Raw genomic sequence first — 12,413 nt, forward strand, 5'->3', positions numbered from 1 at the left:
ACCTCCAGACAGCTGCAACAGTTGGAGAGGGGCTGGGAGCCAGACCCAAGGACAATAAAACGTGTCACGTGGGCTCATTAAAGACAAGCAGACATACCGACGGCCTCGGGGGTTAGAAGCAAGCACCTTCTTTTGGAAACACCCTCTTTGCAGCATTGGGACAACACCCAGAAGGAAGCAGCACAAAGGACCAATGGACACAAACACAGATTTTGAAGCTGATACAGATTTGCATAAGAGGAAAGCTGCTATAAAAGTGAGGTGTCTTGCAGAGGACCCCGGGTCTCGTCTTGTCAACATGGGAGCATCGATCCAGATCGGCAGAAGCCCGGCTCCACCCCCTCCCCCATCTAACTCACCTGGCCAGTGAAGTTAAGGGGAGCAACTAGTTGGTAACAACAACAAGACAGAGTGTGTGTGTGTGTAATCTCGGCTGTCTGTGAGCTGAGGGGTGAAAATATTATCTATCATATGCATATGATACAGTGTTAATGAATACATGTATTACTAATTAATGTGACGTTTTGCCTTATTCCCCCTGAAAAGATCCTGTGCAGGACTTTAAGTACAACAAGGATTCATGGGGGCCAGGGGGTGGGGGGGCAATGTGGTGAGGGGATCTGGAAGGTCATGGGGTGACGGGGTCTGGGGGTGTCAGTGGGGCTGTGTGGGGATGGGGATCAAGGGGTTCATGGCTAGTGGAGTCTGGTGGGGTCAGTGAGAGGTCAGGGGTGTTCATTGGGGTGAGGGAATCACGGGGAGGGGATCAGAGGGGTCAGTGAGAGGAGTCTGGGGGGTTTCATGGGTGGGAGGCCGGGGGGGGTCAGTGGGAGACTGGGGGGGGTCTGGGGAAGGGGGTTTGGGGGTTTCATGGGGGGCGAGGGAGTCAGTGGGAGGAGACTGGGGGGGTGGGGGTTGGGGTCAGTGGGAGGAGACTTGGGGGGGTCTGGGGAGGAGGTCTGGGGGGTTTCATGGGTGGGGGATCGGGGGGGTCAGTGGGGGATCGGGGGGTTCATGGGTGGGGGTCAGTGGGAGGAGGGTGGGGGTGGGGGTCGGGGGGGTCAGTGGGGGTCTGGGGGAGGGGGTTTGGGGGGTTTCATGGGTGGGGGATCTGGGGGGGTCAGTGGGGGATCGGGGGGTTCATGGGTGGGGGTCAGTGGGAGGAGGGTGGGGGTGGGGGTCGGGGGGGGTCAGTGGGGGTCTGGGGGAGGGGGTTTGGGGGGTTTCATGGGTGGAGGATCTGGGGGGTCAGTGGGGGATCGGGGGGTTCATGGGTGGGGGTCAGTGGGAGGAGGGTGGGGGTGGGGGTGGGGGTCGGGGGGCGAGGCAGCAGGCGGGGGGGCCGGAAGCGGAAGCGGACGGCACTTCCGGCGCTCGGCGGGCAGCCATGTTGGAGCGGCGGCGGCGCAGCGGCGGGTGCGGGCTCCGCGGCGGCCGGTAGGTTGGGCCGGGCCCGGGCGGGGGCGCTGCCGGGCTCCGCGCTGCGCCCGCCGGGCCCGAGGGGAGGAGCCGCGGCCGCCCCGCCCCGCCCCCACGGCCCCCCGCTCGGCCCCCCCGCCCCGGGGCCCCGCCCCCCTGGTCTGCCCCACCTCCCCGCCCCATTGCTGGCCCCCCTGTCCTCCGCCCCACCCCTCTGCCCCATTGCCAGCCCCACTGCCCTGCCCCACCCCCTCAGTTCCCTGCTCTGCCCCATTGCCAGCCCCACTGCCCTGCCCCACCCCCTCAGTTCCCTGCTCTGCCCCATTGCCAGCCCCACTGCCCTGCCCCACCCCCTCAGTTCCCTGCTCTGCCCCATTGCCAGCCCCCCTGCTCTGCCCCCTGCTCCACCGCCTGGCCCCCGCTCTGCCCCATTGCTGGCCCCACTGCCCGCCCCGCCCACATCGTCTGCCCAATCGCCTGGCCCCACTCCACTGCCTGGCCCCGCCCCCTGCTCTGCCCTACTGCCCAGCCCCGTCCCACCACCTAGCCCTGTGTCCTACCCTGCTGCCCCCGTGCTCCTGCCCCACTGCCTGGTCCCCCTGTGCTGCCCCACTGTCCCCCACTCTGCCCCACTGCTTGGTCCCACTGCCCGGCCCCCCTACCCCACCCCACCGCCCCCCCTGCCCTGCGGCTCTGGTCCTCAGCCCTGCCCCTTAGCTCTTCTGCCAGCCCCAGCCTGCTCCTCCGCTGGCCCTGCCCCCCAGCTCTTCCCTCCTGCCCAACTGCCTGTCCCACTGCCCAGCCCCCCAGCTCCTCCTGCCCGACGGCCGGTCCCACTGCCCAGCCCAGCTCCCCAGTCTCCTATTTGCCCTGCCCTGGGGGCCTCCATCCTCACACTGTCCCCCAGGGTGCTCTGTTATCCTCAGCATCTGTCTTCTGCCTTCTGTTCCCGAGAGATGCTCAGGCCCCTCCTCCACAGCGCTGGGCCCCAATCCCTCAGAGGGCTCCCCATGCTCCCTGGTCCCCCAGCTCGCTGGGGTAGTCAGGACTTGCCCCCATGTTGTTAGTGACCCATACTCGTGTGTTACGAGAACCAGAGAGTTGGATCTGGGCCTGTAGTGAGACAGGGTGGGCAAGATGCAGTAGATGGGGAGGTCATCTGGGGGGAACGGGGAGCTAGGAGTGACAGCCTTTCTCCTGGGCAGATGGGCCAGCTTTCAATCCTCCTTCGACACACGTTGTCTGCACCAAACACATCCCACCACCGCTGCAGCCGGAGTCATTCCGGAGTCGCGTAGTGCTGAGTGGGAGTGGGGGGCACCAGGGGTCAGGAGTGGTTCTGGGTTCGGGCAGGTCTGGGTGGCTTTTCCTCGGGGGGGTCTATCCCGTGCTGTTGATTCTGTTCATAATGTGAATAATTTCAAGTAGTCATAAAAAGTGGCAAAGAGGCCATGGAAGAAATACAGAGCGGTTCAGTGCACCTGTGCAACCCGCCCTGTGCTGCCTCCACCCTCGGGTCAATGAGACTTTATTGGCACAACAAACTCTCCAGGTATTGTCAAAGTGTCTCCAGAATCTGTCTCGGGCAGGTGCGACCTGCCAACTGTGGGGTGTGCACTACACTGTGGGACTAAGCCCCTCTGCCATTTGTCATTATGTTCATTCATGGGTTGCTACATAGTGCCATCCCCATCCTCTGGCTCCTCTCTCCCCACATCGGGCAGTTTTTCCGCATTGCCCTTTGAACAGACGTCTCTTCTGATGCTGGATAATCAGCGGAGAGATTTTTCTCACACTTCATTATATTCTAGACCGGGGTAGGCAACCTATGGCACATGTGCCAAAGGTGGCACGCGAGCTGATTTTCAGTGGCACTCACACTGCCCGGGTCCTGGCCACCGGTCCGGGGGGCTCTGCATTTTAATTTAATATTAAATGATGCTTCCTAAACATTTTAAAAACCTTATTTACTTTACATACAACAATAGTTTAGTTATATATTATAGACTTCTAGAAAGAGACCTTCTAAAAACGTTAACGTGTGTGACTGGCAGGCGAAACCTTAAATGAGAGTGAATAAATGAAGACTCGGCACCCCACTTCTGAAAGGTGGCCGACCCCTGGCTAGACACTGAGGAGAAAGCGAATCTGTCCCAGTGGCTGCACATTCTCCTCTCTGGGTTCAGACCCTGCTTCCCTCTCAGGGAGCCTCACTGCAGGGTGAGTGCAGCCGCTCCCAGCTGGGATGTGCCAGAGCTCACTTGCCTGCTGGTTTTCATTTGTCCTTCCCAGTGGCTTGGGGACTGATTAGCTGCTTGAGCACAGTTTGGTTCTGGGTGGGATACTGAGCCCGGGAAGCGCTGTTCTGTAGCGGTGGATTCTCAGCCACTAGACAATCGATGGGTAGGCTGGGTGGAATGGGGCTGCCATGCCTAAACCCCCTCTCTGTAACCTGGCTCCTGACTATCCAAAAAGTGGTGCAAATGGGTCAGTTTGAGAAGGTAGAGTCCTTTCCCCCAAGCCCTGGGAGATGGCTGCTATCTGGGCTGATTAGGAATGTGCACCTCACCCTGGGAGGGAAAGTATGCATAGCTGAGCTTTTAATGAGCATGAAATGGCAGGAGAAGCCAAGGGCAAGGAATGGCCTTGCCATAGGGAGGTTTTCAGTTGCTTTCTTTCTGTGCAGATTGTGTCTTTATATATACCCCCTCCATGGCCTTCAGCCACATGACACGGCCTTTCTAAGAAGCCTCTGCTTGCCTCTTCCAAATATCATTGAAGGTTTGAGGAGTTAACTCCTTTCCATGGATCACTCCTGCAGAGTGTCAGATTATTGACTCTGTGGAATCCTCTTTGTTCTGGAATTGTCACACCTTGTGAACGACAGGTTTCAGAGTAGCAGCCGTGTTAGTCTGTATACGCAAAAAGAACAGGAGTACTTGTGGCACCTTAGAGACTAACAAATTTATTAGAGCATAAGCTTTCGTGGACTACAGCCCACTTCTTCGGATGCTATATGCTGTAGTCCACGAAAGCTTATGCTCTAATAAATTTGTTAGTCTCTAAGGTGCCACAAGTACTCCTGTTCTTCTTTTTACACCTTGTGAAGGGTCTGAACCTGTCACTAGGGTTTGTCCTGTTAACACCTTAAATTGCCCCTTTGTGAGTTGGAGGCATTATGTTGATGGCCAAAAGTTATTCTGGTGACTAGGAGTATGGACTTCTGGGTCATTTATCTGTAGAATCATAGATTCACCATCCCAGTGGATGCACGCGGCATCACTTGATTTATTGAGGGCATCACCTGGCATGTGGGTGAACAAACTTGGGGTGCAGCAAGAGACAATTTTGTTGATTAGATGCGATACCATTTATATTTTATCAGTCATTTCTTAAACTATACTTTTTTATGAACATAAATATATATTAAAGTAAGAACACTCCTGGTCTGTTTCTGTATTAAAATGGCATTTCAAAAATCCACAGTGAGGTGTGCTGGCCATCTTTGTTCTTGGTGCAGGTTCCAATTCTCAGATGACAATTGAATATTCTGCACCCTGTTCAAAACATGTTAGTGATTCTGCATCCCTCCACCGGCTCCCCATTCTCTAGCCTATCAAACACAAGCTACTTGTCTTCACTTGCCTTCCTGGCCTATCTCCTCCCTCCCTTTCTCCTCTCATTCACTATCAGGATGTCGACCTCCATCTCCCATTGGTCGTGAGGTCAGCCTCCATCGCCTACACACGCTTTCTCCAGCGCTGCCCCTCATGCTTGGGAGGAGCTCCCAATAGCACCCCCCCGCCCGAGCTATTTCATCATCCGCCTTCAAAACCCTCCTTAACCTCTCCTTGGCCACGAGACCGACACAAACATTGACAGAGACCACTGCTGATCATACTGACCCATATTGTCTCATTGTTCCCTTGTGCCCCTCGTCTGTCTAAGTCCTTCGGTTGGGTCTCATTTTATAGTTGGGTTAGAAGCTTTTTGGGGAGGGCCCATCTCTCTGGGGCTCCTAGATGCTCTGGTAATAAAAACAATAATTCTGGAAGGAGGTTGCAGCCGTGAGATTCCATAGGTATTCTATCTATGAGCTGGTCATTTTTCAGTCATCACCATAACCTGGGTGCTTCCCTCTTTCGTTCTCTAGCTCAGCCCTTGGAATGTCTTTGAAGGGACTGTTTGATAAACACTGAATTCCACTTTCTTACTGGTTCGAGATCTGTCTCAGCAGCTACAGGTTTTCCCAACTCTTCACATTTTCCCATTTTTGTCAGCCTTTAATTGCCATTTCCAGCCGTAGCATCAGCCCGTTGCGTCCGTGTTGGCTTCAGCCTGCTGGCCTAGTGTCGGCTGACTCCAGTTCCAGCAGAGTGTTCTGCCAGGCTGGCTCTGCGTCCTGTACCCAGCCGTTAGCGCCATTCCCCCAGCGTAGGTAGCTGAGTGCTGCTAAAGGTAATATCTGTGCTGGCCCTCAGCCCCGGGTGCGCAAACCTCCAGTGAGTTCCATTTCCTGCATCATAGCCGGGTTTCTGTGGTGGTTTCTTGCCTCAGTGAAAAACACGTTTGTATTGTCTTTGCGGAGCGAGCGTCCTTGGATGAACAAGGGTTTGTGTGACAGCAAATTGCAGCCGTTTGTGTAAACAGGGGAAAGGAAGTAGGAGGAGGGAGGTCATATGGCCTTTGTGTACAGCACTAGTGAGAGCACTGCTGGAATAGGGTCCAATTCTGGTGTCCGTACTTCAGAAAAGCTGTTGAAAAACCGGAGCAGAGAATGATCAGAGTGTTGGAAGAAACGTGGCTTATAATGAGAGACTTAAGGAGCTCAGTCTCTTTAGCTTACTGAAGAAGAGGCTGAGATGGCTTGATCCTGGTCGGTAAGCGCCTATGCAGGGACAGGATTTCTGTAGCAGAGAGCTCTTTGATCTAGCTGACAAAGAGGCTGCAGGCTGAAGTGTGAGTCTGAAAATAAGGTGCACGTTTTTCAGTGAGGGTGTTTAACCATTGGAACAGCTGCCCTAGCAATTGTGGTGGATTCTCCGTCACGTGAAATCGTCGCACCAAGCATGGCTGTTTTTCTAAAAGAGATGTGGTCTTTTAACCCCAAATGATTAGTCTGGATGCACGAATCACTGGGTGAGGGTCTCTGGCCTGGGTTACACAGGGAGTCAGACTAGATCAGGGATCGGCAACCTTTGGCACACGGCTCCCCAGGCTAAGCACCCTGGCGGGCTGGGTCGGTTTGTTTACCTGCCGCGTCCGCAGGTTTGGTTGATCGCGGCTCCCACTGGCTGCGGTTCGCTGCTCCAGGCCAATGGGGGGGGCGGGAAGCAGTGGCCAGCAAATCCCTCGTCCCGCACCGCTTCCCACCACCCCCATTGGCCTGGAGCGGCGAACCACGGCCAGTGGGAGCTGCGATCGGCCGAACCTGAGGACGCGGCAGGTAAACAAACCGACCCGGCCCGCCAGGGTGCTTACCCTGGCGAGCCGCATGTCTAAGGTTGCCGATCCCTGGACTAGATGGTCACTGGCATTAAGATCTCAGAGGTTCTCGGTAGCCTTCCCTTAGAAGCCTGGAGATTGGTGTTTGGGTTGTGCTAACTGTCTTTTCTTTCCCTTTGAGGTGTCCAGCGTTGGTTTTCAAGGAATTTGGACCTATTGGAAGCTCCTACTACCCTAATGCCATGAAGATTGAGGTGAACAATGTGGAAGAAAAAGCTGTCCATTCTTGGTCAAGAATCTCTTCGGCAGGACAAAAAGCCCTGGAGGAAGCCCTCAGAGTCTTCAACCCCATGTCCAAGGACCTTTCAGATACCGAAACCCAGCTGGTGGCCTTTCTCCAAGGCCTCAAGGAGGAAGGCTACCAGCCCACCGTCTTAAGGAGCAAGGATGTTTATGGGTACAGCTCCTGCACGGCGGATACTCCCAGCCAGACACAAGAGAGCACACGAGACGATTCAGACACAGGCGCTGCTGTCTCTGACTGTACGAAAGCTCCGGTTAGAAGCCCTGCCGTGACAGCCGAGGTGCCTGGGACACTTGCGGAGGTTTCGGTCAGCTCTCCTAGCGTTCGCACCAAGCCTGTCTCTAAAGGGAGTGCCACAAACCTGCTGCTCAACTCCTTGAAAGAGACCCGGTCAGGCACATCGAAGGCCTCAGCAATGGGCTTCCCAGCTAATATGTACCCTGACGTGTATCCAGCCATGAGACTCTCTGTCGTTCTGGAAGCCTTGGTCCCACTGGAAGCCACAGCATCCTGTTTGGAGTCCAAATACAAACAGGGGCATCTTGGAATCTCCCCCTCAGACCTGAAGCTTCTCAAGGCATCGGGTGCCTCAAGGCAGAACACTAAGCTGCCCTCGGGGCAGTTCGACCCCAAAGGCTATAAACACGTAGTTAAGAAAGCGCCAGATTCTCCCGCTCTAGCTGTAACGCTTCTGAAGGGAACGAAAGGTGGGGTGCTGAAGGAGAGTAATGGTTGCAAAGCATCTGGAATCCTGAATGGGAGGATTACAGGCAGCTCATCTCAGTGTTGCAGTGGGGGGTCACAGGCCAAGGCCTTTAAAAATAAAGCCAAGGAAGTTCCGGTGGGGAGAACTGACTGGAAAGACAGCAGTAGTCAGGAGACAGTTGGGCAGAAAAGGAAAAGAGCCGAGGAGGTGAAAGAAGCACCACAGAAAAAGAAGAAAAATATCATGACTAAACCTGAACTAAGTCAGAGCACTTTGAACCTGCTGAGATCCCGGGCCATTAAGGTGGACAGCTCGTCGTCAGACGATGATGTGAGGAGGAGAGCACAGAAGATCCTTAGGGTTAACCTGTCCCCTGTGATCAGAATCCAGCCATTGTCCCCCTCTCACAATGTCCCCTGAGTTCCTTCCTTTTGTCACTTTGCTCTTCAATACAGAAGTGTGAACCAGCTGCCAGGCTGTGGAGATGTGTAAGAGCCATTTTCATTCTCTAGTGTCCGGCAACAGGATCACAGCCGGTACCTGCAGACTTTGGGCAGCTTTCTCCACGGCTGTTGCTGGCTGCCTGGCAACATTCTGCAGAGTTGGACTGCGCGAGGACAAAACCGTGTTTAGAAATACAGGACAACGACTCCCAGCCCCCGTGGTGAGCTGAGCGAAGCCAGGTGCTAGTGTCTGTGCTGTGCTTTTCCGAACGTGCTGGAGCACATGTCTGTGCAGTGGGGAGCACGTGACTTTCTCCTGACGTTCATGCACTCTGATATTTTGCTCTTTTTCAAGCTGTACGTTTCTTGGTTTTATTTTGATCAAATTTTATAACTTTATTCTATATCTATATATCTACACACACACAATGCCCTGGTACTGTCTGAAGACACGTCTCCTCCGCCGCTCTGGAGTTGGGTTCGCCCTTCAGTCAGTCTTTTGTCGAAAGGTGCCAGGGTTTCTTTCCCATCGTCAGTGTTGTTACCTGTCTGTTCTGGGCTCTTTTGAGAAGCTCAGAAGCAGGCAGAGTTATAGCCACACGTTTGTCTCTGGAAACACCATGCCGGATGGAGACTTAGCAGCTCGTAGCTGAGTTTAGGTCTATCCTGTTCAGGGGACCTCGGCAAAGAAAATGGAAAGTAGGGGAGGGCTGATTGGGCTGTTAGCTCTGACGCTCTCTGGGTGCCGCCCCCTTTCGCTATTAGCACAAATGCTAAATGCTTCCTGTGGGTTTGCTTCCAAAGAGCGCCGGGGGAAAGGTGCTGTCATGCCCCGTCCGTTAACTTAAGAAATTAATTTGTGGCTGGTTGTCGACCCAAGATCTGGGGCTGCCAATCAGCGGATACTTAATATTTCCTGGCCAGACCGTCATCACTTGAGTGCTGCTGAACATTCCAGTGACTTGCGGGTTAGGTCGAGAACTCGCCCACTGTGATTCTGAATGTATCGAGTGTTGCTAACGTGCTGCTGGCTCCAGGGGAATGTGTATGGATGAGAACCAGAGCACAGCACCAGCAGGTTCATCAAACGAGTTTCCAGCCCTTTTTTTAACATTTCAGGAGAAGAAGGTATTAGTTTCTGGGGAGTGGTTTGCGCGGGGTTAAGCCACTGTATATTTATTTCTCATCCTGGATTTCAGATTTGCCAGCTCTTCTGGGATTTTAGGGTGATGATCTGCTGCAGGGTATAAAATCTTTCTCTGCTTAGAGTCTCCGTGCTTAGTTCTATGTTCAGGGGAGCAGAAGAAGACAAGGGGTAGGTGCCTCCTTCCCTCCTCACTGGGAGAGTCTGGCAGGTACAGGCTGGGAATATGCCTATCTCACTTGCAGTTACGGTGCTGGGTGTGATCTGAAGGCAGAGCCTTCACTGGTTACGGTTGGTTCTGCCTTCTGCTGTTGGAAGGGAATTGCCAATTGCATGTGAACTATTGTAAAATTCCGACTGTCAGTGCTGGATGGGGCGTGACCATCGCCCTGCACAGAGAGACAGCCTTCGTCATCTCACACTTGACTAACAGGGACTCTCAATCTAGAGACCCTGAAAACAGAAAGGGACATTTCCCCCCCTTCTCCAGAGGAGAGTCAATCCAAAGTGCAGAGGCTGTTTGTGGGAGGTCTCTCGTTACCGGGATGCCCTGTTTTGTTAACACACAAGCACACCAGAAGGTCGCACACTTGGTTGCATGCATGGACAAGCTGTGCGTCCAATGAGGGAGCAGCATATTAAGCTATTGCCTGTAATGCACAGGCAGCAGCGGGGGGAAGGGGGGGCGGGGACAGAGAAGCTCCTCTCCCTGCAGCACCAGCTGGACCCCGGGGCCTGACTTCCCTTTCCCTTACACCGGTGAAATCAGGTTTTTCCAGGTCCCCCAACCCACAGCCTTCTGCCGGCTGATGCCTAGAGCATCCTCTGGACTGTTGGGATGGGTCGGCTCTGGGGTGCCGGAGCAGTGCCTCCATGTGCTGCGTGTTACAGGGGATTCAGCCACCACAGGCCATGGCATGCAATGTCCCACCTGGCGTCGGCTGGCTCTGCTAACCTGCTCTTCCCCACTTCACACGGCGGCTCCTAGCTGTTGCTTCCTTGGAAAGCAAGCACCCTCCATACAGTATCTGGCCAATCTGTGCAGCACCATTCAAGAGGGCGCAGCTGCCCCCCGAGCCCCACAGCAGTCGCGCTATCGGGAGTTGCTAGCTGCTAATGCCATCGCTGTCCAGGTGCTCACCCCGCCATAGGACGTGCTCTTCAGTGGCTGCCCCGGGCTGGGTATAGGATGGAAATGTTTCCTTTTCACTCTTTGTTTTCACAGCCCTTGTGTTTTAATTTTGCAAAGTGTTCCCATTGCAGGAGTGGCACTGGGTGAGCGGGGGCTGTTTGATCACTCCTCTCCCATTTCCCTCCCTTCCCTCTGCTCGGCCCCTTCCCTGTGTTTCAAGCAGGCTGGGGAATAGCCTGCCCTCCAGTGGATCTTCCCAGTCTCGAGAGGGCTCAGAGCTCCAGCCAGTTGGGAGCGCTCTGTTCCTCCTCCTCTCCTCTCTACAGGCACTGCAGCATTATCTCCTGTTCGGGCCACGGCAGTGCATTGCCCGGCTTCGCTCGTCATGCAGCTTCTCGGAGCCTGCGGCGGCGAGTCCAGCTCCCATTGAAGCCAGTGAGAAATGCACCTGCTTATACCCAGGGCTGAATCCAGGCCTAGGTCTCTTCCTTCGGCGTATGCTGAGCCTCTCCATAGAGGTGAGCAGCTGTGGCTGCCCCCGGGTGCGTTACCTCCTGCAGCACTCTGCTGCCTGCCTCCCCACATCGCTCAGCTCCCGAAAGCTTTGCTGTGTCCCTGCGGCGGCTCACGCTTCTCTCCCCCTGCGACTGCACACGTCAAACGGGGCTTGTTGCCTTCGCACTGCTGGGCCTCCCCACTCGTCACTTCAGAGTTCCTATAGCCTGTGGAAAAGGGGGGGGTCCACCCAGGTTCTCCTGCAAGGGGTGGGGGCGGTGGGACATGGCGGCCCGGTTCCTGGACAGCTGAAGCCGCTGTGGCTCTCCACTTGGTTGGTCGGTCGAGTGTGCGTGAGGTTGTGTGTGTCAGCGATAGGCACGGCAATACATTCTTCCTGCCCAGAATCCCACAGAGCAGGTGTCTGAGCTAGCGAGGGTCGTTGTGGGCAGAGCTGGCAGTGCAGTGGGGTGCTCAGGGGTTTGGTCCAGTGCAGGTGGGGAATGCAGATACCCCACTCGCAAACCCCTTCCCCTTCATTGTTTCAAGGGGGGCTGCAGGCAGCCCTTGGAGCCCTGCTGGAGAGAATCCAGCTCCATGCCACGTGTTGTTGTGATAGCCCCTGGAGACCCGTCAGCCACGGAGCCCCATTATGAGGGTGCTGCACAGACAGTGCTGGAGTTGAGGGTATGGGCCCTTCCCTCCCACCATCGCCAGGAGAGGAGACGTGGCCTTTGAGGGCTGCGTGCTGTGCCCTTTCCTGCCCGTCGGGGCTGGGTTGGCAAAGAGGTGTAAGGGCCTGCAGGATCGTTCTTTACTGATTGACTGGCATTTCGGGCAGCCACAGGGCCGTATCAGGAACCGATCCAGTAAGTGCTGAATGTGTTACACTGCAGTGCTCTGGACGCAGGTTGTTTTCAGTCTGCTTTTGTGTAGATCACCCAAGTGCCTAGTCTGGCGGTGCTGTTCCTGGGCACATTCAGAGCCACGCTCAGCAGTGCTTGTCCTGTGTGGATTAATGCTCCTGTCGTTCGAATAAGGGCTGCCGAGGGCTGTACTTAACCACCTTCCTGGGGAATCATGTCCATTTTTACTTACCTGCCAGGAGTCCGTTTGTGTTTCACCTGCCTGAGTTGGCTGCACCAGTAACAAGTGACCCGGGGTAGCGGCCTCTGCACTTCCTTCTGTGTGTTAGCGAGGCCAGCCGTTCTCGCAGGGAAAGCAGCATGTGTCTGCGCGGGTCCGTGAAAGGAGGGGAGGGTCTGATTGTCAGATGTTTGGTTGAAAATCTGCTGTTAATGAGTAGACGTGAAATTTGAACGCAG

The 12,413-nt window shown here is 55.2% G+C and overlaps 1 protein-coding gene across 5 annotated transcripts; it reads left to right on the top strand.

The window, feature by feature from the left end:
* The first annotated feature begins 380 nt into the window (after positions 1–380).
* CCDC71 (coiled-coil domain containing 71) lies at positions 381–9,585 on the top strand. Of its 5 annotated transcripts, none has more exons than XM_054036060.1 (2): positions 381–392; positions 7,046–9,585. In XM_054036060.1, the coding sequence occupies exon 2, from the start codon at positions 7,107–7,109 to the stop codon at positions 8,292–8,294; it is 1,188 nt and encodes a 395-aa protein (XP_053892035.1). In that variant the 5' UTR covers positions 381–392; positions 7,046–7,106; the 3' UTR covers positions 8,295–9,585. The 5 variants fall into 5 exon arrangements, with proteins under 5 accessions (XP_053892035.1, XP_053892034.1, XP_053892033.1 ...); XM_054036059.1 differs by lacking the exon at positions 381–392 and adding an exon at positions 394–411; XM_054036058.1 differs by lacking the exon at positions 381–392 and adding an exon at positions 1,375–1,437.
* Positions 9,586–12,413: the final 2,828 nt, after the last annotated feature.

This window comes from Malaclemys terrapin, chromosome 7 (assembly GCF_027887155.1).
Source record: "Malaclemys terrapin pileata isolate rMalTer1 chromosome 7, rMalTer1.hap1, whole genome shotgun sequence".
Classification (NCBI taxonomy): domain Eukaryota; kingdom Metazoa; phylum Chordata; order Testudines; family Emydidae; genus Malaclemys; species Malaclemys terrapin.